The sequence below is a fragment of the Zootoca vivipara genome, chromosome 2 (genome assembly GCF_963506605.1).
Source record: "Zootoca vivipara chromosome 2, rZooViv1.1, whole genome shotgun sequence".
Classification (NCBI taxonomy): domain Eukaryota; kingdom Metazoa; phylum Chordata; class Lepidosauria; order Squamata; family Lacertidae; genus Zootoca; species Zootoca vivipara.
Window position 1 is genome coordinate 11022363 of NC_083277.1, and position 25538 is coordinate 11047900.

General features: G+C 47.0%; 1 protein-coding gene across 10 annotated transcripts in view; it reads left to right on the plus strand.

Annotated features, from left to right (window-relative positions):
* TNXB (tenascin XB) overlaps nt 1-25538 on the plus strand; it is a 123639-nt gene that overhangs the window by 27692 nt on the left and 70409 nt on the right. For all 10 annotated transcript variants that reach the window (XM_035107281.2, XM_035107290.2, XM_060269919.1 and 7 more), the window contains exons 2-6: nt 17832-18282; nt 19309-19983; nt 21686-21798; nt 23432-23585; nt 25095-25376. In XM_035107281.2, coding sequence (XP_034963172.2) covers nt 17841-18282; nt 19309-19983; nt 21686-21798; nt 23432-23585; nt 25095-25376 — 1666 coding nt within the window. In that variant the 5' untranslated portion in view covers nt 17832-17840. The remainder of the gene's footprint in view (nt 1-17831; nt 18283-19308; nt 19984-21685; nt 21799-23431; nt 23586-25094; nt 25377-25538) is intronic.

Consider the following 25538-nt stretch of genomic DNA (forward strand, 5'->3'; position numbering starts at 1 on the left):
AACATAGGACCCATGTCGCTGATGTTAGGAGTCTCATGTGCTACCAACCGAGCTGTTAGAGAAGATGCCAGAGATTTAACATGAGGCCTTTTGCATAATAATAATAACCCTTCCCTTATATCTGACAGGAAGCTGGGGTGTTGTTAAGATAAAAGCTGCACCCTCAGATAAAAAAACTTAACTTCCATTGTTTTTGCTCGTGGTTAAACCACAGAGCCTAGGGCACGCCGATCAGAAGGTCAGCGGTTCGAATCCCCGCGACGGGGTGAGCTCCCGTTGCTCGGTCCCAGCTCCTGCCAACCTAGCAGTTCGAAAGCACGTCAAAGTGCAAGTAGATAAATAGGTACCGCTACAGCGGGAAGGTAAGCGGTGTTTCCGTGTGCTGCTCTGGTTCGCCAGAAACGGCTTTGTCATGCTGGCCACATGACCTGGAAGCTGTATGCTAGCTCACTCAGCCAATAACGCGAGATGAGCACCACAACCCCAGAGTCGGTCACGACTGGACCTAATGGTCAGGGGTCCCTTTACCTTTACCTATGTTATGTACTTTTGTGTTTTTGTATCGCAAAGTGCGCTGTGATCCCCAGATGAAGGGCACTATAGTAATTTAATTAATAATAATAATAATATGAATAGGCACCACGTTACAGCAACAGCTCAGTTTCCTGAACCGGGTTGGGAATTGTTATTCATTATTTCATTATTTGTTAAATTTGCATAGCGCCCTATACCTGTAGATCTGAGGACGGTTCACAACATAAGATTGCAATATAAAAAAAACACAAAACACACAATAAAAATAAGAACAAAGACAACCCAATAATGCCCCCCCTTCCCCAGCACATTTAAAAGGGTCTCGCACTCCTTCTGGGCTTTTTGTTTCCCCCTTTTAAAAGCAGGAGGTGTCAAAACATTACTACACGAATTAGTGTCTCAGAGCGGCCGTGGTTATGGTCTCTGTGTGCGTGCCGCAGCAGGTTACAGGCAATAAACTGGTTAATCAAACCCAGAAGCACTCCCCAAGAGACCCACACCACATGGCCACCACATGGGCTCAGCTCCTTCTGGATGTTGCACAGGCAGATCGGGAAGACTCATCCGCACCAACACCCCTTCACAACCCCAGATGTGCATGTTGTAATGCTGTAGTAACTCAGGAACCCAGGAGTTGGAGCAAATGCTCTATGAGGTAAGTTGAATGGAGGATGGAGGGGGGGGAGCGGTTGGCAGTTCACTTCAGAAATGCCGAACTATATAATTGCGGTTTCCTTCAGGCCACACAGGGTGCCCTTGACGGAGATAAGATTTGAACCAGAGCTTTATGGTTTACATGCTCGCTCCCTCAGGATGAAGACATGCCTGGCTTTTTAAGTGCGGTCAGAGTGGTTTGGAATGCAGACAGGTTGCGTTCCGGCGCATTGTGTATGCAGACCACTTAAAACGTCAAGGTACGTCTCCCCCCGCGGCTAATCCAGCCAACTGCTACCGCGCAGCTCAAACGGGGAAAAGGTCCATAATTTACCTTCTCCTCCTCCTCAAGCATTTAACAAAGGGGCCACAGCTCTCTGACCAAGCTTATTGAAATATACTCGGAGTCGAGAGTGAATTTCATGCTCTTTCTTCGGCTTGTAGTAGCAACAGAAGAAGAAGAAGAAGAGAAGAATGGCTCTTTCCCCAAAACGTCTGCTTATATACATTATTTACACAGTGGGCCTTGCGTGATTGGCTACTTGAGGGCTGCACCCAGGGCAGTCTCGAGCAGGTCGGCCGCCCTGGCGCTGAGGGGCGGGGATCACTCTGGCGCCCCCGCCCTCGCAGGGCTCAGCATGGCTTCCCGGCGCCCTGGTGCCCCACACTGGGACTCTACCTAGAGCCGGCCCTGGCTGCACCTATAGGCCAATCAGGTTGCGGATTCACTTCTGCCAGAAACCTGATTGGCTGCTCCTGCAGGCCAATCAGGTTGCTGACTTGCTTCTTCCAGGAGCCTGATTGGCTGCTCCTGCAGGCCTATCAGGTTGCTGATTCACTTCCACCTGGAGCTGCAAACCAATCAGACTGCTGCATTCTGGATCCTATTGTTCTAGGATTCAGCTCAGTATATACGTAACACTTTCTTCTCCTCCTCCTCCTCTTTATCTCACGTGGTCAACTGAAGATTCAAACCCAGGGCTCCTCCCCAGTTCTAGTCACCCAACTCCTCTAGCTTTTGGGGGAGGAAAAGACACCTTCCATTCAGTCAAGCACGAAGCGTGATCAGACATCAACAGGTTCCAGCAGGGCATATGCACCCAAGGAAGGAGCAGAGAGGGTTGGGGCTGGAGAGGTCCCCAAGAGCCACATAGAATGGTCTGGGGGGCACATTTCCGCCCGCCCCCTGGCACCTGAGTCTGACGTCCTTTCTCCCTGATCCGCCCTCCACTGTCATTGTTGCCAACTGTTGCTGCTCCTACGCCATCATTCCCACCACCTGCTTATTTGTGAGGCAGCCATTGAGCAAACAGACTGTGGCGAGTCCTCGCTCAATGCATCACTGTAGTCGCTTGCTTGGTCATCCCCTCTGGGCCAAAGGCAGAGGCAGGGGGACACACTGTTGCAGTGGTGAGGAAGAGGAGAAGGTCCCAGCCTGGGACTCTTCCCAGTGGGTGCCCTGGGTCCCCGAAGGGTCCCGACCAAGCCAACCCTCGACACCTGCACTCACGACTCTCCCATGCAGGCGGAAGGTCCCTGTGAGGTATAGACTTAACTGTAATACCACTATTCTAGTTCTAGGTTGGCACTGCATCCAACTGAGGCAAGTGAGTCATACTGCTGTTCTAGACCGCTCTTTCACAGCAAAGTTGTTCCAACCATTTTGGCCTGGCTTCATCTCTGAAATATCCCGACAGTCCCCCAGTTCAATCCCTGGCATCTTCCACGGAAAGATATATTTTTTTTTTTTTTAAATAATTTTTATTCAATTTCCAATTTATCCGATTAAAATAATAAAAAAAAACATTCTTTTATACACAACATTATAAATTTTCATCTAACATTTTGCTCTGCCGAGCTACGACTTCCCCCCCTCCCTTCATGCGGGTTTCTTGTTTACTACATTTTTGCAGTTCCTTTTTGACTGTTTGGTCAATTCATAGGATTTATTTCAATCCTGCAAGTGTTTTTAAAGATCTACAGTTTTTCTCCATATAATCCACATATTTACTCCAGTCTTTTTGAAACCTTGTCTCCCCCTGGTCGCGGATCTTGCAAGTCATCCTTGCGAGTTCAGCATAGTCCATCATTTTAATCTGCCACTCCTCAATCGTTGGAATTTCTTGTAATTTCCATTTTTGGGCTAACAAAGTCCTAGCCGCGGTTGTCGCATACATAAACAATACTTGATCTTCTTTTCTAATCTCTCCTCCCATTATTCCTAGTAAAAATGCTTCAGGTTTTTTTGGGAAAGTATATCTAAACATCTTTTTCAACTCATTATATAACATCTCCCAAAATCTTTTTACCTTATCGCATGTCCACCACATATGATAAAATTCACCATCTCTCTCTTTACATTTCCAGCAAGTTTTGTCACTCATTCTATACATTTTGGCTAATTTAACTGGTGTTAAATACCATCTGTACATCATCTTATACACATTTTCTTTCAAAGCAGTACATGCTGTAAATCTCAACGTTTGAGTCCATAATTTCAACCACGCGTCATAATCAATATTGTGCCCAAAATCTTTTGCCCACTTGATCATCACTTCTTTTGTCAACTCATCCTTCGTATACCATTCTAATAACAAATTGTACATTTTTGACAGAAGCTTTGTTTTGCCTTCTAGCACTTCTATTTGGAATTTGGACCTTTTATCCTCAAAACCTATTTTCCTGTCTTCCCTAAGAACATCATTTATTTGATGGTATTGAATCCATCCTGTTAAAACTCCTTTAATTTCTTCATAGGGTTTAAGTCTCCATCCTTTATCAGTTCTTATCAAAATTTCCTCATAAGTGGCCCACCTCCCCTCCATATTTACTTTCTTCACTGTTAATACCTCTGCTGGTGAAACCCACCATGGTTTTTTGGTCTCTAACAGCATTTTATTTCTTTCCCACACCTCGTACAGAGATCTTCTTATCACATGATTGGTAAACCCAGTATGAGACTTCTTTTTGTCATAACATAAATATGCATGCCACCCAAATCTATTGTTAAAACCTTCCAAATCTAGCAGGTCAGTATTTTTCAACGTTATCCACTCTTTAATCCAACACATACAAGACGCTTCATAATAAAGTCTTAAATCTGGCAGGGAGAAACCACCTCTTTCTTTTCTGTCTACCAAGATTTTATGTTTTATTCTAGGTTTTTTCCCCTGCCAGAGAAATCTTGACAAAATCTTTTGCCATTCTTGAAATTGTCTTGTACCCTTCACCACAGGTATAGTTTGAAATAAGAATAACATTTTAGGTAAGATATTCATCTTAATTGCTGCTATTCTTCCTAAGAATGACATGTTCATATTAGTCCATCTTTCCAGGTCTTTCTTTATTTCTCTCCATACTGGTTCATAATTATCACTATATAAATTAATGTTCTTTGCTGTCATCCATATTCCAAGGTATTTTACTTTTTTTGCCACATCAAACCCATATTTTAGATGTAACTCTTGCTTTTCCTCTTTCGTCATATTCATTGCCATCACCTTTGTTTTCTGTCTGTTTAATTTAAATCCTGCTAATTGTCCAAATTTCTCAATTTCTTCTATAGCCGCTGCAACACTTTCATTAGGATTTTCTAGTTGTTGTTTAGTCGTTTAGTCGTGTCCGACTCTTCGTGACCCCATGGACCATAGCACGCCAGGCACTCCTGTCTTGCACTGCCTCCCGCAGTTTGGTCAAACTCATGTTCGTAGCTTCGAGAACACTATCCAACCATCTTGTCCTCTGTCGTCCCCTTCTCCTAGTGCCCTCAATCTTTCCCAACATCAGGGTCTTTTCCAAGGATTCTTCTCTTCTCATGAGGTGGCCAAAGTATTGGAGCCTCAGCTTCACGATCCGTCCTTCCAGGGAGCACTCAGGGCTGATTTCCTTAAGAATGGATAGGTTTGATCTTCTTGCAGTCCATGGGACTCTCAAGAGTCTCCTCCAGCACCATAATTCAAAAGCATCAATTCTTCGGCGATCAGCCTTCTTTATGGTCCAACTCTCACTTCCATACATCACTACTGGGAAAACCATAGCTTTAACTATACGGACCTTTGTCGGCAAGGTGATGTCTCTGCTTTTTAAGATGCTGTCTAGGTTTGTCATTGCTTTTCTCCCAAGAAGCAGGCGTCTTTTAATTTCGTGACTGCTGTCACCATCTGCAGTGATCAAGGAGCCCAAGAAAGTAAAATCTCTCACTGCCTCCATTTCTTCCCCTTCTATTTGCCAGGAGGTGATGGGACCAGTGGCCATGATCTTGGTTTTTTTGATGTTGAGCTTCAGACCATATTTTGCGCTCTCCTCTTTCACCCTCATTAAAAGGTTCTTTAATTCCTCCTCGCTTTCTGCCATCAAGGTTGGCAGAAAGGATTTTCTAGAGTTAAGACCAAATCATCCGCGAAGGCTTTCACTTTAAATTGCTTTGCACCTACTTTAATTCCTCTAATAGTTGGAAGATCTCTTAATCTATTCAATAGTACTTCCAGGACCATGATGAATAATAAAGGGGATAAGGGACACCCCTGTCTAGTTCCTTTTGTGATGTCAAAATATTCCGTTAATGTGTTATTAATTATCAATCTTGCTTTTTGTTCTGAATATATTGCCTCAATCCCATTCAAAAAAGAGTCTTTGCCAACCATTGATTCCAGATTTTTCTTCATAAACTGCCAAGATATATTGTCAAATGCTTTCTCTGCATCCACAAACATTAATACTGCTGGCTTATCTATCTTGGTTTCCAGATATTCTATTACATCTATTATATGTCTGACGTTGTCCTTTAACTGTCTACCAGGAAGAAAACCAGCTTGATCCTTATATATCATTTCCTTCAAAACTTCTTTCAATCTCTTGGACATAATGTCTGCAAACAGCTTATAATCGTTGTTCAATAAAGAAATTGGTCTATAATTTCTGACTTCTAATCCATCCGCTCCTGGTTTTGGAATCAATGTAATATACGCTTCCTTCCATGTATTTGGGATCTTTCCTCCTGCAAGAATATCATTCATCACTTCTTCTAAAATCGGTATCAGCTGTCCGTTTAAAACTTTATAATATTTTGCTGATAATCCATCTGGTCCTGGGGCTTTTCCTACTTTCATTCTCGATATTGCCTGGTGTACTTCTTGCCTTGTTATCCTATTATTGAGTTTCTTTCTTTCCTCTTCTGGGATTTGTTTCAATCCATGTTTGCTTAAATAATCACTGATCTTCTTCTCCTCTTCTTTCTTTTTACAATACAACTCTTTGTAAAACTTTTGAAAGGCTTTCTTTATTTCCTTTGGCTCCTCAGTCACTTTTCCTTCCATATTTATCTTCACTATCATATTTTGATTTTGACGTTTCCTTAATTGCCATGCCAATAATTTTCCTGTTTTGTTCGCTGATTCAAAATTTTTTTGTCTCATCTGCTTTATTTTCCATTCTATCTCCTGACTGATCAACATAGAGAATTGTGTCTGTAACATCTTTATGTTATATTTGATTTGTTGATTCTCTGGTTTATCTATCAGGTTTTTCTCATTTTCCATGAGGCACTTCAGGATTTCCTCCTTCTTCTTTTCTTTCTTTCGTTTCAGGAAACTGTTTTGCTGTATTAGAAAGCCTCTCATTACTGCTTTACTTGCATCCCATACCATATCAAGTCCAGTGTCTTTATGTAGATTCCAATGAAAATAATCTTTCAGGATATTCTTAGCTTTTACTACCACCTCTTTATCTTCGAAAAGCTCCTCATTCATTCTCCACCTAAAGGAATTCTGATCTTTGCTTTTCATTTCCATAAATATTGAATTGTGATCTGATAGTGTTCGTGGTATTATCTCTATTTTACTCACCCTGGGTACTAGTTCCTTGGAGATCCATATATGATCTATTCTTCCAGAACTTTGATTTGGTTCTGAAAAGAATGTAAACTGTTTAAGCGTAGGATGCTTTAACCTCCAAATATCCACTAGGCCCAGGTTTTCTACCAATTCAAAGAAGGATTTTGGTAACTTGCCTTCATTCTTCCTTTTCTTTGTCCTGTCCAATTCTGGTACTGTCACTCCATTGAAATCACCCATAAGCACTAACTTTTGGTCCATATACTCTGCTAACCTTTCTTCCAAATTCTTGTAAAATTCCGCTTTGTTTTCATTCGGTGCATAAATTCCCACCACCAACATTTTTTCTCCTTGGGTCGATATTTGGACCGCTATCACTCTTCCTTCTTCATCTTTAAACATCAGATTTGGGTCCAATTTGTCTTTTATGTACAAAACCACTCCTCTCTTTTTATTTTCTACTGAATTTATAAATTCTTTACCCAACCTTTTATTTCTAAGAATATAATTGTGTTTTTTCGCCACATGTGTTTCCTGAAGACAGATTATATCCAAATTTTTCTTCTTCAAAATATGATCAATTTTATTTCTTTTCACTTTATTATTCAATCCATGTACATTCCAAGTATGTATCTTCAATGATGCCATTTTACTTCCTAATATCAGGAAGATAGGATTTTATCTAGTCTTGGTCGGGTTCTTTACTTAAATCTTTATCTTCTTCCTCTTCTTCACTCTCTGACTCTTTATCCTCTTCCTCTTTTTCCTGTTCTTCTTCTTCTGATTTCTCTTCCTCTCCTTCTTTTTTCTTTCTTCTCCTTCTTTGTGGTTTTGGTTCTTCTTCCTCTTCTGCAGTCGCTTCAGCTAGGATAACCAGGTCTGGGCTCAGCTCTCCCAAGAATTTTTCGTACTTTCTCAAGAATTTCCCAATGTCATGCATACTTGTCAGCACATGTCTTTTCTCTTTATAAAAAAACATTATTCCTTCGGGGTATTCCCATCTATGCTGGATTCCATTTTTCCTAAGCAGGGCCACCATTGCTTTATAATTGTCACGTTTTTTCAAAAATCTTCCAGGAATTTCTTTAAACACGATTATAGGCTTGCCTCCGATGATTAGCTTGTTGGTGAAGCTCAAACTTAAAATCTCATTTTTCATCTCCATTGTATTGAGAACCACCACGCAATCACCAGGTGCTTTCCTTACCTTGGCCTTTGCTGATTTTACCTTAATTCTGAATACATTCACAATTGTCTGGCTCACTTCTTCATCCGTCTTTCCCATCCATTTCGCCAATTCGGCAATTATCCTTGACTTAATATCTTCTCCCGATTCTTCAGGGATACCCCTTAATTTCAAATTCAATTGCCTTTGCTTCATTTCAATTAATGCCAAATTATCAAGCATTTGTTCATGTGCCCGGTCCATTTTCTTCATACTATCTTTCACTTTGTCAGTCTCTTTTTTAACCTCCTTTACCTCCTTTTGGGTCTTCTTGATTGTTTCTTCCATTGTTTTGGATCTCACCGACAAATCTTTTATTTGAGTTGATAATTCTCCCACAGCTCCTTCAATCTTCTTATCGATCTCTCCCAATTTTTTATCCATTCGTTGTTCACTGTGTTTAAATTCATCTTTAATTTTTTGCCATAGAGCTTCTAAATCCTTGACTTCTTCTTGCTTTGAACCTCTTCTATCTTTTGGTGTGCTTGCTGCCTTCCTTTCTTCTTTACCAGCCATTCTTCTACAAAAAAAAACAGGAAAGAGGGGAAATTCCCCTCTTCACCACTAGGGGGACCAGTATTAATAAATTCCTACAGTTAACCTGCAATAACCCAACCACCCCCAGATGGCGCTGTAATAAATTCCAATACCTAGAATCAACAGTTATTCCGTCTGCCACTGGGTGGATTACTCTGAAACCTCAAGTCTTTCCAGTACTTTTCCACTCCCAGAGACAGAGAACCAGCAGTTTCTAGTTACATTAAATCAAACCCTTCTAGCAAGTTCCTTCTTTATCCCTCCAGCAGTCAAAGCACCCTTGAAACCTGAAACAAAGAAACCAAGTCTCGCAACTCTTCAGCCACTTATAGGCTTAATCCACAGTTCGCTCCAAAAACCCAAAAAAAAGAAAGAGAAAAGAAGCCAAATACTTCAGCCACTTGTAGGCTTAATCCAAATAAGGGAGAATCCCAGATCCGCAGTTCCCCAGCAATAAACCCCTCTTCAGCCACTTGCTGGCTTAATCCAAAGTCGACCCCCCCTTTCCAGCCTCTCAGCTGGTGGGAAACGTTTTTACTTTGTTCTTAATTATAGCAAAAAAAAAAAAAAAGGGCAGCCTCCGTCTTTCTCCCCTTCGGTGCTGCAGCGATACAAGCAAAGCACTCAGGCAACTCAAAGCTCCTCTGCATTCAGGGCTAGAGCGCAGAAAATATAAAGTTCCCAGATCGCTTGCAGTTCCACCCCCAGGAAAGGGACAAGGTAACAATATAAAAGCTCTAAGCAATTCTTTTCCACCCTCAAAAAATTGCCTTGTTACAATGTAATCAAGGACTTCTGAAAAACTCACTCCGCAGGCAAACAGTTTCACTTTCCGTCGCTCAGCTCCTACGATCACTTCTCTGCGCCATTTTTCCCCGCTGTTGGGACGGACTCCCTTTTTGCGCCCCACAGCTTCATCAATCCGATTGTTAACTTCAATCCAGAATTTATTTCAGCCTTCTTTATTCCTCAGATTAATTATAATTTAAGGAAGCTTGCTGCTTACCATCGGAAGCCAGAGACTGCACTTAACGGAGTCAGTGGTCTCTCCCCCTTCGCGCCCGCAGCTCAATCCTTCTCCCGGCTCCCACGCAGTAAAAACCGGGTGAAGGAGAGCACGCAGGGCGCTGCTGGGTGCCACGACACTCAGGGTAACCCCCCCTGAGGTTTTTGAGGTCCGCGGAGCCTTCGCGTGACCTCTAAAGGCTCCGTTAAGTTCGGGATTCCCCGGAGGGCTATCCCGCGCTTCCTTCGATGGCCGCAGCTCACCGGAAGTCTTCCACGGAAAGATATAGGCTTCTTGGGTGAGACGCTGAAGAGCAGCTGTGAGCCAGGACAAACAACTTTGGGGTAGATCGGTAGTGGGGAACCATTGATGCGGCCCTTGTGGCTTCTCTACGTGCCCCTTGGGCACACACCCCACTTCCAGACCACCCCTCCCCTCACAGAGCTGCAGTTCCCTGCACCCTTAATAGCCACAATTCCGAGAATTATTTGGAAAGATATTATCAGAACCTGGGGTCATCCAGTGAAACGGATCTGGACAGTCAAAAGAAACACTCTGCTTCACACGCCCTGTGCAGATAACTTAGGAATTTATGAACACCCTGATGGGATGATAGCCATAAAGAGGGGAACAAGAGCCCTTCTGGATGGGGGAAAAGGCTCATCTACTTCCCACTGGCCAGCTCAGATGCCTTTGGGGAGCTCACAAGCAGGGCCTGAGCACAACAGCACTATCTCTGCATTTGTGGTTCCCCAACAACTGCTATTCAGAGGCATATGGTGCCTCTGGCGGTGGAGACAGAAAATACCCATAATTCCTAGTAACTGCAATGTAATCAAAACTCTTTGAACACATTAAGCTACCCATAGATATGTTCTGGCTGTTTCTCTGCGAGTCCCTGCACCTTGTATGATGGCCATCCAAACTCCCGTCACAGAGGCTGTTTTGCTTCATTTTAAAGCAAGAGAGGTTTCTAACTCTTTTGAAGTTATAAATTTCTTCCAACCGTTTGGGATCATTGGTGGAGGGATGAGACCTCTACACACACACACACACACACACACACACACACACACACACACACACTCGTCCTGCTCCAGTGCCTTGAATAGCTGGGCTGACATACAGATATGTAGCAGGTCACAACTCTCCCAGTCCCCATCCCTGATTTCCATGCCAAGAAAAACCTCCCTTCCTAAATTTCCGTTTATGAGGCTGCTGCAAAAGACTGTTAAAATGCTCTTAGCGCTGGCAACGTACAAGCAGGGTGCAAACTAAAAATAAAAGGCGTCAATGAGCATAAAACAGTGTCCCACCCCTGCTAGGGATGGAGGAACCTGTCAATTCCGGTTACTCTCAGCTTCCTATTTCCCCCAATCTTTTCGGTTCAGTTCTCCACAACAGTTTCTGTGTGTTTTTAAAGTCTTAGTGAAAATTAGTTTTGTTTTATACGCACATTTTCTTTGCAAAGCAATTTCCTTTGATATAATGCATTTTGGGATATCGCTTGGTTAGAGAACGGCGGTGCGAAATAGGGAGAAGTGCCAGTTTCAAGGGATGCCTTCGCTTTGGTGCTCCTGTTCTTTCAGAAAGTGTGAAGTAGGCAGATTTGCAGGTAGATTGTGCGCCAAATGGAAGTTTATACCCCTTCCTTTCTCAGAGCATGCACAGAGTGCTACCCCACCCCACCCCGGCTCACTTCTCTGCCTGAGGAGCTGTATCCTGCAAAGAGGTCCCTTGGCATCGAGGTCTGTTCTGTACCAATTCAGAATCCTGCTTAATCTCCCTTCAGGCTGGACGTATGGTTAGGCGACAGAATTGGCTTGTTGCGGGAAATACCGGGCCGATGAATCAGCACCGACACTCCTGCCCCCACCCAGCACGTGGCGGTTATGTGCCGGGGAGGGGGGATGTGTGGGTCTGATTTATCGGAAGGAGCATCAGTACCAATCATTTGAAACCTCTCTCAGTCAAAGAGGCGGCCTGGGGGCTGAGGGGAGAGGGGCAGGCCAGGCCTACCGAATCCTCTCAGATTTGGCGACGGTGGCGTTCTAGAGAGTTTGCAAACGGAGGGAAGGGAAATTTGGAAGGCGAGGTGCCTGCTGCTGCTCTCCTGCTGAGTCCCTCTGTAAGAGGCTATTCATATTGTAGCATGAGAGAACAGGCGTTTTATTTACTCCCAATAAGTAACGGAGCAGCCCCTGGAGGGAACGAAGGGAAGTCCAGGAAAGTTTATTGGAAAATTGCAGCACTTCAGGCCAACAGCTGGAATAATAATAAAGCTGGTGCAGGAGCTCAGATGTTTGTTAACTCCCATGGATTCCAGCAGTGCGCTGACCCGAAGGGAGAGGGGAAATGTTAATTCCCCATTATAGAGTAAGGTTAATTCAGGATAGGGCCTCTCGCCACCATTCCCCGCCCCTCCATTTCCTAGACCAGCTGCATGGCAGGCAGAAATTCTATTGGTTAAGCTTTCTTCATCTTCTTCTTCCCTGACAGGAAGCTTCAGCTGCTGGTTTTGTTTTGTTTTGTTTTGTTTTGTTGTTTTGTTTGCTGCCTTGTAATTGTTAAAAGGGTACTTTTGAGGGGGGAAGCAGGTGGGTCCTAAAAATAGGTATCGCAGGTGTCAAAGGCCAGACTAAGAAAGAGCATCTTCGGCGCATGACTTCATTGCCCTTGGTGACTTCAAGATTGAGTTACTGCGTTGCACTCTATGGGGAGCTTCCTTTGAGCTCGATCTGGAAGCTGCAGCTACTGCAGATTGCTGTAGCGTGGTTGCTGACCGGAGCGAGACCCTGTCAGCATGTAGGACCTTTGCTTAGACATCTGCACTGGCTGTGCTGCCAGTTTGATGCTGGGCCAAGTGCAAGGTGTTACCATTAGTATTTAAGTTCCTTAATAGCTTGGGACCAGTTTATCTGTGAGATGGCCTTACCCCTTATAAGCCCCTTGACCACTTCAGTCTGTGGTGCCACGTTCCGCATTGGTAAGAAATCTATCTTTTGCTCTATCACCTACACTTTGGAACTCCCTGCTTATTGACACCAGGCAGGTTCCTTTGCTCAACTCTTTTTAGCACCTGGTTAAAAATTTCTGTTCAGGCAAGCCTATCCAGACATGCAGAATGAGACATGTAATCTCTTATAGCTTGTTGTTGATCTTATTTATCTTTTGAGTCTTTTTACATACCTGTTTTTAAGTAAATTAAAAAATTCCTTCCACTAGCACCTCAGAGACCAACTAAGTTTGTCATTGGTATGAGCTTTCGTGTGCATGCATGAAGAAGTGTGCATGCACACGAAAGCTCATACCAATGACAAACTTAGTTGGTCTCTAAGGTGCTACTGGAGGGAATTTTTTTATTTAGTTAAAAACAGGCTCAACATATTAAAAAAAAAACAAGATCATGGCCACTGGTCCCATCACCTCCTGGCAAATAGAAGGGGAAGAAATGGAGGCAGTGAGAGATTTTACTTTCTTGGGTTCCAAAATCACTGCAGATGGTGACAGCAGTCATGAAATCAAAAGACGCCTGCTTCTTGGGAGAAAAGCAATGACAAACCTAGACAGCATCTTAAAAAGCAGAGACATCACCTTGCCGACAAAGGTCCATATAGTTAAAGCTATGGTTTTCCCAGTAGTGATGTATGGAAGTGAGAGCTGGACCATAAAGAAGGCAGATCGCCGAAGAATGGATGCTTTTGAATTGTGGTGCTAGAGGAGACTCTTGAGAGTCCCATGGACAGCAAGAAGATCAAACCTATCCATTCTTAAGGAAATCAGCCCTGAGTGCTCACTGGAAGGACAGATCCTGAAGCTGAGGCTCCAATACTTTGGCCACCTCATGAGAAGAGAAGACTCCCTGGAAAAGACCCTGGTGCTGGGAAAGACTGAGGGCACAAGCAGAAGGGGACGACAGAGGACGAGATGGTTGGACAGTGTTCTCGAAGCTACGAACATGAGTTTGACCAAACTGCGGGAGGCAGTGCAAGACAGGAGTGCCTGGCGTGCTATGGTCCATGGGGTCACGAAGAACCGGACACGACTAAACGACTAAACAACAACAACAGCCACCGAAGCCATTGACAGTGTTGGATCCAGGAGTCTGAGGCCCAGGCGGCTATAAGTAAGGAAATCCCACAACCTCTGTAGGCAGGTCAATCCACGGCTGCCCTGCAGACTGTTGTCACAAGGAAGCTTTAAGGATAAGATTGTGCTCCCTCCGTCTGTCCTGGCCCACTCTTATCTAATCCGTTTCTCCCCGTCTACCCTGCCAGCTTCCTCCACCATATCTGACTCCTGGCCACGTCTCTGCTTGCATTTCAGAGCACTCTGTGGTTTGTCCCCACCCCTTGCCGTGCACTGCTGCTCCTGCTTCCCAACTGCTTGGCTTTGGCGAGCGCTCTGGGATCCCTGTCATGCCTCTGTTTTGCATTCCTGCTGTCCACATCAATGCGATTGGAGATATCCGCATTGTGCCTAACAATTCCCTAGCTGTTTTATTGAATCCAGTAGTTGTGCTGCTGCAGGAGCAGTCGTGAAAACCACCCCTTTGGGTGGGTTTCTCCAACCAAGGTTGCATCAAGGAACAGTGTGTGTGTGTGTGTGTGTGTGTGTGTGTGTGTGTGTGTGTGTGTGTAAGAGAGGGGGGGGGTTTAACAGGCGTCAACAGATATGAATTTTCCTGAACTTCACAGTTGTTTTTATTTACTAAGAACAGCCTCTGTTGGCTGGCTGGTTGTTCCTGGTTAATCACTTTCCCTTAATAAAGAAACAACTTTAATTTTTGTCTTCTGGATATCCTTCCCTCTTTTAATTAAATGGGGTTATATAAATCAGTCAAATGCCGTTTCCCCCAATCCCTTGTTTTTTCTAATCTTTCTCCCCACATTTCCCCAGCAATTCATCCATGAAAATTCATCAAACTCACAACTCCAGTTCTGCCAAAGGCTTTGATGTATAAATCAGATTGGCACATAAGGCGAGTAACAGGTTACAACAATCAGCAGGTGCACAAGAGCTTAAATACACGGTGCATTCAACGCTCTGTAGGTTCGAATCTGGCTTGGGTTTAGTGCCCCTGTGATTGAAATTGAGGGCTTGTCCTCACTTCTGCTTGTCCTGTGCCTTTAGAAAGCATGGGAGGTTTTCTGCGTGACTCACGCTTTCTAGGCTGGGATCCAAGCAGGTTTCCCCCTTGCCCCTCTCCCTTCCCAGGGAAAATCTGCTCTTTAGTGCTAAACTGGAGCAAATACCTATATGGAGAAAGCCTGCATCACCATTTACTCCGACGGAGCGCTAAAGAGTGGTTTTCCCCTGGGGAAAGCAGTGTGATAAGCGGAAGTCTGAATGAGCCCTCAGAGAGGGAGAGTTATGGCACAGGAACACAGGAAACTGCCTTATACTGAGTCAGAGCCACTGGTCCATCTAGCTCAGTATTGTCTACACTGACTGGCAGTGGCCTTCCAGGGTTTCAGGCGAAAACCCAGCCCTGCCTAGAGATGGGACCTTCTGCATGCGGATCGAATGTCCTACCACTGAGCTACATCCTTTCTCCTACTAAGCAGTCCTGCATCATTCATTATGCACCCATTTCCCTTTCACACACTGTGGCTACCGAGGAATATTTTATGCTGAATGTTTCAAGGTTGGAGCTTCTATCAACTCTGTTGTTTGCTGACTTAATTTTGTTTTTAATCTTCCTAAGCCACCCTGAGAGCTTTGGCTGAAGACTAGCCAATAAAGAACAAACCTTAAACAAACACATATTTTGAACTGTGGGTAACCTATTGTCGGACAATTATGTTTTCCTGCTGTAGCTTTAGCCAAAAGCACCCTCTTGGCTATTACATGAAAGCTGATGCAGTGTAGCAGGCAGCCAAGAAGTTGAGCAGTGAATCAGGAGGTCCATGGTTCAAATTTCGCCTCAACCATAAACTGACCCAGTGGTCTTAAGCAAGCCACTCTCTCTCAGCCCATCTAGTCATAGGAGCCAACTTCTAGGAGCCGAGGTCCCCATGAGCCCTCCAATAAAATTAGACACACACCCCCAAAAAAGTTGATGGGCATTGCCATCCAAATGGTATGGGTGTGCCCATGCAGGGGGGCCCTTATCTGGGTCCCCAAATATTTTATTAAAGTTGGCACCCCTAAATCTAGTACATCATCCTGTTCTCACTGTGGCCAACCAGACGTAAGGTAGACATGAGCCAACAGCTCTCTGCCTACTTGCTATTCCCAGAAACAGTGGAGGTAGAAAAAAATTATTGCATCAACCTTTGTAGGGAGCAGTTGACCTTGTCAGACGCCTCTCGCCAGAGTAGACATGGGAGTGGCCATTGCATGCAGCTAAATGCAGAACTGTCCAAATCATGCAGAACAGGGATTGAGAATACCTTCGGTCCTCCATAAATGTATGCTGTTCCCACCTATAAACCAGTGGCCATGACAGTGACAGGATGACAGACAGTGGCATACGGTTCTTTATAATAAAAACAATAATTTATTATTTATACCCCACCCCTCTGGGCGGCTCCCAGCAGAATATTAAAAATACAATAAAACATCAAACATTAAAAACTTCCCTATATAGGGTTGCCTTCAGATGTCTTCTAAAACTCAGATAGCTGTTTATTTCCTTGACATCTGATGGGAGGGCATTCCACAGGGCGGGTGCCACTACTGAGAAAGCCCACTGCCTGTTTCTGTGTAACCTCACTTCTTGCAGTGAGGGAACCACCAGAAAGCCCTCGGAGCTGAACCTCAGTGTCCAGACTGAACAATGGGGGTGGAGACGCTCCTTCAGGTATATTGGGCTGAGGCCGTTAAGGGCTTTAAAGGTCAGCACCAACACTTTGAATTGTGCCCAGAAACATACTGGCAGCCAGTGTAGGTCTTTCAGGATCAGTGTTATATTGTCTCGGCGGCCACTCCCAGTCACCAGTCTACCTGCTGCATTCTGGATTAGTTGTAGTTTCTGGGTCACCTTCAAAGGTAGCTCCACGTAGAGCTCATTGCAGTAATTCAAGCAGGAGATAACTAGAGCATGCACCACTCTGGCGAGACAGTCTGTGGGTAGGTAGGGTCTCAGCCTCTGTACCAGATGGAGCTGGTAAACTCTCTTCCACCGGAGGTTTTGCAACAGAGGTTGGTGGCACCCATCTGAAATTCTTGAGCTGTGATTCCTGCATTCCAGTGGGCTGGCCTAGCTGACCCTCGGGGTCCCATCCAACTCTACAGTTCTGTGATTCTATACCAGCATATTGGTTGAAGAGCCACAGTTGCATAACATGACAGGTCCTGGCGTGTGTCATGGAATGGCTGGACACGGGGGAATGGTGGGAGGAATCAGCTGGGAAGGGAAGAAGGCTCGGAGCCTGGGGAGTGGTGGTGGGACAATGATGAATGGTCAAAGGGAGAAGACTGGAAGGAGGTATTGGAAACTGACGAGGCAACAGGACTTAGTGAGCAGGAAGAGTCTGTGGCAGAGAGAAGTCTGGAAGCAGAGGCAGAAGCAAGAGAGGAGGGAGGCCAAGAGGCAGAGATGAGTCAGTCTAGTGAAGAAGCCAGGGGGTCTCCCTCTCCTGCTGTGACAAGCTCCCCTCCCCCCCCTGGTTTCCCAGGACCAGAAGAAATATGAAGAGGGAGGAGCAGAGACAGGTGTGCTGGCATAGTCTCAGATTGCTTGGTATAGACTTGGAAGGAACAGACTTAGGGAACTGTGGGAAGGAGGAGATATTCAGCCCCCACAACTCCCCCATAGGGACAAAAACTACTGAGAAGAATTGCTGTGCTCATTAGGCCAGGCAACCTTTGAGCAGGCCTTGTTTCTCCTAACAAAGAGTTAACTTCACATACTCTCTGTGATTTATTGCTGGCTAGCTCTCTGACAGAGTGTGCAAGGAATATTAGAAAATAGGACAGAAGTACTTCCATTGTAATCAGGAAAACAGATGCAATATTCCACACAACAGAACGCACCTTCAGAGCCATTTTGCCGACCCTCATCCATCCATCTTTTTTTTTTTTGCCATTTCCCTCACAGGTCTAGAGCATGGGGAGACAACCAAGACCCATGCCCTTCCTTCTGTTCCTCTTCTGGCTGGGGACCTCTTGGGAGGCGCATGTGCCCCACCGGGTCATCCCCTCCAACGCTACTGTTTTCTCTCATATCTACACAATAAAGCTGAAGGGAGATGGCACTGAGGACGAGGGAGCCTCCTCTGCACCCCAAGAGGCGCTGGGCCCTCCTGGCTCCTCCAGGGGAGGGGGCCTGTATGAGCACACGCTGGAAGGGCCAGACCAGGAGCATGTGGTCTTCACTCACCGCATCAACCTGCCCCAGCAGTCCTGTGGGTGCCCACCTGGCACCGAGGACACCCAGGACCTCTTGAGACGGCTGCAGGCACTAGAGAACGAGGTGCGGTCACTGCGGGACACCTGCCAGGCTGGGGGAGGCTGCTGCACTGCGACCAGCAGTTCCCAGGCTAGTACAGGTAAGGCCTTGGAGAGGGTATGTGTGACCCTGGGGCACAAGTAAACCTACCTCACAGGGTTCTTGTGGAGATGAAATGCGGGTGGGAGAGAACCCTGTATGCCACCACAGTTTCTTCCAAGGGAAGAAGACTCAGAGCCTGGGGAGTGGTGGTGGGACACTGATGAGTGGTCAGAGGGAGAAGACTGGGAGGAGGAGGTGTCAGAAGCTGAAGATGTAGCAGGGTTTGGTGAGCTGGGAGGCTCTGTGGCAATGTCCAGAATGAGAGGCGGAACTTGAAGCAGGAGGCAGGTCAAGAGGCAGAGATGAGTCAGGCTGGTAAAGAGTTACAGGTGTTACCCACTCCCACTGCGACAAGCTCTCCTCCCTTCTGGTCTTCCAGAACCAGAAGAGGCATGAAAAGGGCAGAGGAGAGGTTGGCTTCACAGAAGCGCAGTCTCTGATTGCTTGGGGAAAACCCTGGAGAGGATGGGACTTGGGCAGCTGTGAGGAGGTGGGAACCTTCAGTCTTAGTAACTGCTTCATAGGGGCAAGGCTTACTGGAGATGAGCTGCTGTGCTCATTAGGCCTGACCCTCCTGTATCTATAGTGTTTTTGCTAATAAAGAGTTAACTCCAACTTACACAGGGTGATTTACTTCTGGCTCGCTCCTGACAGGCATGATATATAGGCAATACAATCATACCTTGGTTCTCAAATGCCTTGTGACTCGAACATTTTGGCTCCCGAACGCTGCAAACCCGGAAGTAAGTGTTCCGGTTTGTGAACGTTCTTTGGAACCCAAACGTCCAATGTGGCTTACACAGCTTCTGGTTGAGTGCAGAAAGCTCCTGCAGCCAATCGGAAGCCATGCATTAGTTTTGAACATTTTCAGAAATCAAACGGACTTCCGGAATGGATTCCATTCGAGAACCAAGGTATAACTGTATGTGCAAATAAAAAAACCCACAAGATGTTTAGGTGTGGCCTGGCTTTCAATCCCTGACCCCCTCCTCCCCCTCCCTACTTTCTCTCGCCCCTCACCTAGGCCAGACGGACACCCGCACCTTGTGCTCGAACCATGGTTCCTTCGACCTCTCCCGCTGCCTGTGCGAATGCGAGGCAGGCTGGAGTGGCCCCACCTGTGCCGAGTCAACCTGCCCAGGTGGCTGTGGCGGCCCCCAGCGTGGCAAGTGTGTGAACGGGCGCTGCCAGTGCCGCCCCGGCTACTCCGGTGCCCGCTGCGAGGAGCCACCTTCCTGCCCAGACGACTGCAATGACCAAGGGCGCTGTGTGGACGGGCGCTGCGCCTGCTTCCCTGGCTACGTTGGACCTTCCTGTGCCGACCCGGCCTGCCCGCAGGACTGCCAAGGTCATGGCCACTGTGTGGATGGGCAGTGTGTGTGCGACCCTGGCTACTCAGGGCCCGACTGCGGGAGCCGGGTCTGCCCCAGCAACTGCAACCGGCGGGGAGAGTGCCACAATGGGCGGTGCGTCTGTGAGCCCGGCTTCACGGGCCCAGCCTGCGGAACCAAGGCCTGCCCCAATGACTGCAGCCAGAGAGGCCGCTGCCTGAAAGGAGGCGTGTGCGCCTGCCACAAGGGGTATACCGGGCCGGACTGCGGGCAACTGGCATGTCCGGAGGACTGTCGCGGCCACGGGGAGTGCCAGAATGGAGTGTGCCTCTGTCATGATGGTTATTCGGGAGAAGACTGTTCCATAGGTAGGTAGGAAACACCTCAAGACGAAATCGCTGGGGCTCAGTGGCTCAGGGTGTTGGGTTAGCTTCTCTTGCCCTCAGGCTATTTTGCATATTCCCCTGACACACCTCAGGTGAAACCCTGATGCTTGCTTGCCAACCATGTAAGTGAGAGGAAGCCTTTGTTTTTCATAAGAGAATAGTTATCTTGTTCATCAATAGTAGGCAGCATACTGAACAAGCTTTTACATCCGGTATGAAAAGGTCTCTGATTTAGTGCTCGTTTTTATTTCGTTTAGGTGTTCATCCACGCTATTTTTTTGTCATTGTAATTTTTTAAAAATTATACATTTAAAAAATCATTACATTTACATTCATTTTTAAAAATATCTGCTTTTAATGTTTCATTTTAAATTGTTGTGACCCCCCTGGGATATTGGGGTAAAGCATGAGCAATTATTATTATTATTATTATTATTATTATTATTATTATTATTATTATTTTATATTGGTTTTTTAAATCTGTCTTTAGGTTTTGGTTGTTTTGTTTTTAAAACAATGGTTTTTAATGGTGTGTACATAAATCACCTTGAGGTGAACGTAATTTGTGAATAAAATCATCTTAATTATCATAGGCACTCTGGTCACCCGATCACAGTCTTTCCTGCTGTGGTGTGATGTATTGTATTTCCATTTTTATTATTCCCCCCCCCCCAATTTTTTTTTTTTTTGCATCTATACATATCCTATATAATAATGTCCATGTTGTCCCTGCGTCCAGATGTCCCGTGTGTCCCTGGGTCACTGCGCATGTGCCCCAGGGATACAGGGATTGGACAGCAGAGACTGCGCGCGCGCACTCTCCCCCCACTCTGCCTCCTCCAACCGCCGCTCCCGCCGGGGTGGAGGCCGGCGAAGGCCTCCTCACAACCCTCCCTGGCCGTGAGGAGCGGCGGTTGGAGGAGGCGGGGGGGGGGAGAGTGCGCGCGTCCTTCCTGTCGGCGGCTGGGGGAGAGGAAGGAAGGAGGAGAAAGCGCCGCTTGCGCAGCGCTTCTCCGAACCCTGGGATGTCTGCTTCCTGTCGGCGGCTGCGGGAGAGGAACGGAGGAGAAAGCAGCGCTTTCTCCTCCTCCGTTCCTGTCCCCCTGCCGCCGACAGCAAGGACGGGTCCCAGGGTTCGGAGAAGCGCTGCGCAAGCGCTTCTCCGAACCCTGGGATGTCTGCTTCCTGTCGGCGGCTGCGGGAGAGGAACGGAGAAGGAGAAAGCAGCGCTTTCTCCTCCGTTCCTGTCCCCCTGCCGCCGACAGCAAGGACGGGTCCCAGGGTTCGGAGAAGCGCTGCGCAAGCGCTTCTCCGAACCCTGGGATATCTGCTTCCTGTCGGCGGCTGCGGGAGAGGAACGGAGAAGGAAAAAGCAGCGCTTTCTCCTCCTCCGTTCCTGTCCCCCTGCCGCCGACAGCAAGGACAGGTCCCAGGAACCCCAGGATTCTAGCGCCCGTTATTGAACGGGCTGAAAACCACTAGTACTGTATAATTGCATATGCAAATGGCATGGAAGTTCTAGCCACCCTAGGTATCAGGGCTTTTATCTTGCTGAGGTTCAGATCAATACGCTTTTAGGGGACACGTTGAGGCAGGTGAGTGTTAAAAGAAGGCTGGTGATAAATTTGGTTTTCGACTCTTTTCTGCTTCCCCACCACCCTCCTCTTGCTCTTGACCTGAACAGAGATTCCATCCATTGGCATCCATGTGAAAAATCGAGATGAGACGTCCTTCCGCTTGGAGTGGAGCCGCCCAGAAGTATCTGTGGATGCGTATGAAATTCATGTGAAGCCCACAGTAAGCAACCACTCTTTGGGACAATGTGCTTCCAGAGAAAGCGGGGAAGGGTAGAGATTGTAAGGGTGGGTCTTTGAGCAGGGGGCTTCATTCATTTGGCTAGAAAATTTGTGAATGGTGTATGGCAGAGGTCAGCAACCTTTTTCAGCCGTGGGCCGGTCCACCGTCCCTCAGACCATGTGGTGGGCCGGACTATATATATATAAAATAAAAAAATTCCTTCAAAAATTCGTTTATATACGGTATATATATTTGGGGGGAATAAACGAATTCCTATGCCCCACAAATAACCCAGAGATGCATTTTAAATAAAAGCACACATTCTACTCATGTAAAAACATTAGGCAGGCCATGATGTTATACTGGGTCCCAAGCCTCCCACTTACAAACCAGAATGAAAAGTCCAGGCAGCAAAGTTTTTTAAAAGACAGGTTTTTCTGTTTATTGTTTTGTCAGGGAGGATTCAGAAAGTTGGCAAAATGCACACCCTGCAGGGGTTGTGCAGTGGGTTAAATACATTTTTCAAACAGCAAAGCCCAGCCTCTTGTAATCTTCTTTGGCCTATCAGAGTCATTCCTGTATTTGCATGCTCCAATCAGAGAAGCTTTTAGCTCCCCGGTTGCCTTAGTCTGTTTCAAGCTGCATTGCTGTTTTGCTCCCCCGGGGGTGCTGAATAACTATTATTGCATCTAAGTAGCTGGCAGTTAAGGGACCCAGGTGGCACTGTGGGTTAAATCGAGAGCATTTCATGCTTGAGCGGCATAGCTATTTCGAGAACATTGCATGCTGCTTAAGATGAGAGTTGCACTAGTTACGGACAGTTGAAATGAAGTTTTACAGTTTTATAGCCTTTGGTCAAGAGTCCAGTTACTGGCCAGAGCTGGCCAGTTGGCCAGAGTTGGCCAGATGCCTCAATACAAATAACCCAGAGATGCATTTTAAAGAAAAGGTCACATTCTACTCATGTAAAAACACGCTGCTCCCCGGACCGTCTGTGGGCCGGATTGAGAAGGCGATTGGGCCACATTCGGCTCACGGGCCTGAGGTTGCCTACCCCTGGTGTATAGGGGGAGGGGGAATAGAGGTATATCAGGGCCAACCCTAACATTAGCTAGAGTGAGGCGGCCACTTCATGAGGCAGATGCTGAGGGGGGCGCCAGTGAGATGTTGGAGGGCAGAGCTGGTTGCACTATGCAGCTTGCACTGTGACAACTAAGCTAGCTTGCTGTCCTCAGTTGTGGTGGTGGATGCTGCCCTTTGATTCGTGCTGAAGTAAGATCCAATTGCCCCTCCGGCTGGTTTCTGTAAGTGGGCTAGCGGCGCACCATTTTGTCTCAAGCAGCATAATATCTTGGGCTGGTGTTGAGGTCTCTCTTAACACTAGAACGCCATCCAGTCAACCCAGGTTGTGAGAGATTCAGGAGCGACAGAAAGGACTTATTCACGCTGTGCGTGGTTGAAATATGGCATTCGCTATCGCTAGATGTGGCGGTGGCAGCCAACTCGGAAAGCTTTAATGAGACCGGACTGCGTGTGTGTATCAACATAACCGGGCACTGCCTGGCGGTGCGTTTTTGGGTGTTTCCTTCTGGTGCCGAAAAGTTACTCAGCGCCTTTCTCCTCTGATGTGCAGCGGGATCAGCAGGCAGGTGAATCAGTACGTCTGTCTGGCACAGAGACAGGCTTCGAACGCAGAGGGCTGACGCCGGGAGAGGAATACACTGTCACTGTCCGGGCAGAAAAGGGGCAACGCTACGGACCCCCCGTCACCCAGACCGTGCGTACACGTATGTAGCCTGGAGCAGCATGTTCCTCTTTTTCTCTCTTTTGCCCGTCTCCACCCTTGCAGCATGTTCCCAGTTCAGGAGTGCCCATCTTCAGTCTAAATTGCTCTCTGCGGGGCAGTGATGACAATCATAGAATCATAGAGTTAGAAGGGATCCTGAGGGTCACCTAGCCCAGCTCCCTGCAATGCAGGAATCTTTTTGCCCGCAGCCTTCCCAGGGTGGGCTCAAACCAGCAACCTTCCAGTTAACAGCCAGAGGCACTGACCAAACACACTGCACCACCTTATAACCCGCCTTTCCCCCAAGGAGATCCAGGCGGCGTACCAGTTCTCCCCCTTCCCCTTTTATCCATAGGCAGAGAGGCAGGGACACCCAAGATCGCCCACAATATTCTGCTACACTTCTGGAAGTGGCCTTTTCATTGCGTGAAAGCTAAAATACAACGCAGAAATAGCAGTTAGTGGAACGTTTGGAAACAGGATGCACTGGTGTGCGAACGCAGTCTAATTCATGGAGGGTAAAGGCTCTGAGTGGCTACCAGTGGCGGACTTTGGGCTGTCACATTTCAGCGGTGCCCTGTGTGATGCCCAAATTCGCCCCTGCTGCCTCTTGTGCTCCATTCTGCAGCATTCTTGTGGCGCCCCCTGCACCGTGGCGCCCAGTGCAGCCAAAATGGCCGTGCTATCCTAAAATGGCCTCTGTGGCTGCTAACTGCAATGGCTAGGTTCTGCCTCCACTGTCACAGCCAACATGCCTCCGAATAGCAGCTGCTGGGAATCTCCAATGTCGAGAGAAGTGCTGCTCCTGTTTTCAGGATTCCTTTTGGCACTGTGAGAACATGATGCCAGAGCATGTTGGGCCCTTGGCCTGATGCAGCTGCAGAGCTTCTCTTATGCTCTTATACCACCTTCCCCTGCATGTCAGATCCTTCACTGCACTTCTTCTTCTTCTTCTTGTTTGGCAATCACTCATAGCCGATTAAGATAGTCTTCCATGAACACGGTTTTAACAGTGAGACCATAAGTGACTGTGGAGGCCAATTCTGGATCCACACATCCTTCCACAGTGGGGACATTGTTTTCCGGGTGGGAGTCGTTCACGGTGAGGGTTTGCCAAATGTGTCTTCCTCTTAGCGCGTTTCCCCCTTTCGTCCTGAGTTTGAGCGCCTTCAAAGTCCATGACACCTTTGGACTTTGGATGTTCTCCGATTGGAGCGCTCACAGGCCAGTGTTTTACTTTAAAAAAAAATTGCCTTGAGAGAGTCTTTCAACCTCTTTTGTTGACCACCAGCATTACGCTTTCCAGTTTTAAGTTTGGAATAGAACTAAACACCTGTACTTCCTGTTACACCCTGTGCCAACAAATCAAGGTTCTTGTCCTCAGTTTTAAAGTGCTCTGCCTCTACTCCTTCCCTGCTACTTTCATTCCACACAAGCTCCTGCTGCCTCTAAGTGTCTTCCTGTCTCATATCAGTGCCTTGTGTGCTATGTACATCTCTCCCCCTCCCAGGAGTAGCTCCTCCGCGTGGCCTGCAGTCGTCACAGGTGACAGAAAACTCCATGACCTTGGAATGGGAACCACCAGCCTCTCGCCCTGATGGCTACATCCTGAGCTACGTGCCTCTGGTCGCCTCTCGGCCTGCCCAGGCCGCGAAGCGTGTGGAACTGCCTGCAGCGCCTGAAAGCGTCACCCTGGACGAGCTGGAGAGCAGCACCCGATACCGCATCACCATGTTCGCCCGCCAGAGTGGCGAGAACAGCCGAGCCACCAGCATCATCGTCAGCACTACTGGTAGGGCCCTGGGAGTGGTGACGGGGAGCTAGGGTTGCCCCTTGTCTCAGCTGGGGGTGCGGGAGAGATTCAATTTTTACCGAAAGGCAGACCTACCTAATCATACCTAATGTGGATTGGGAACCTCTTGTGTCTCCTTTGATTCCCCCACGTCGTTCTCCT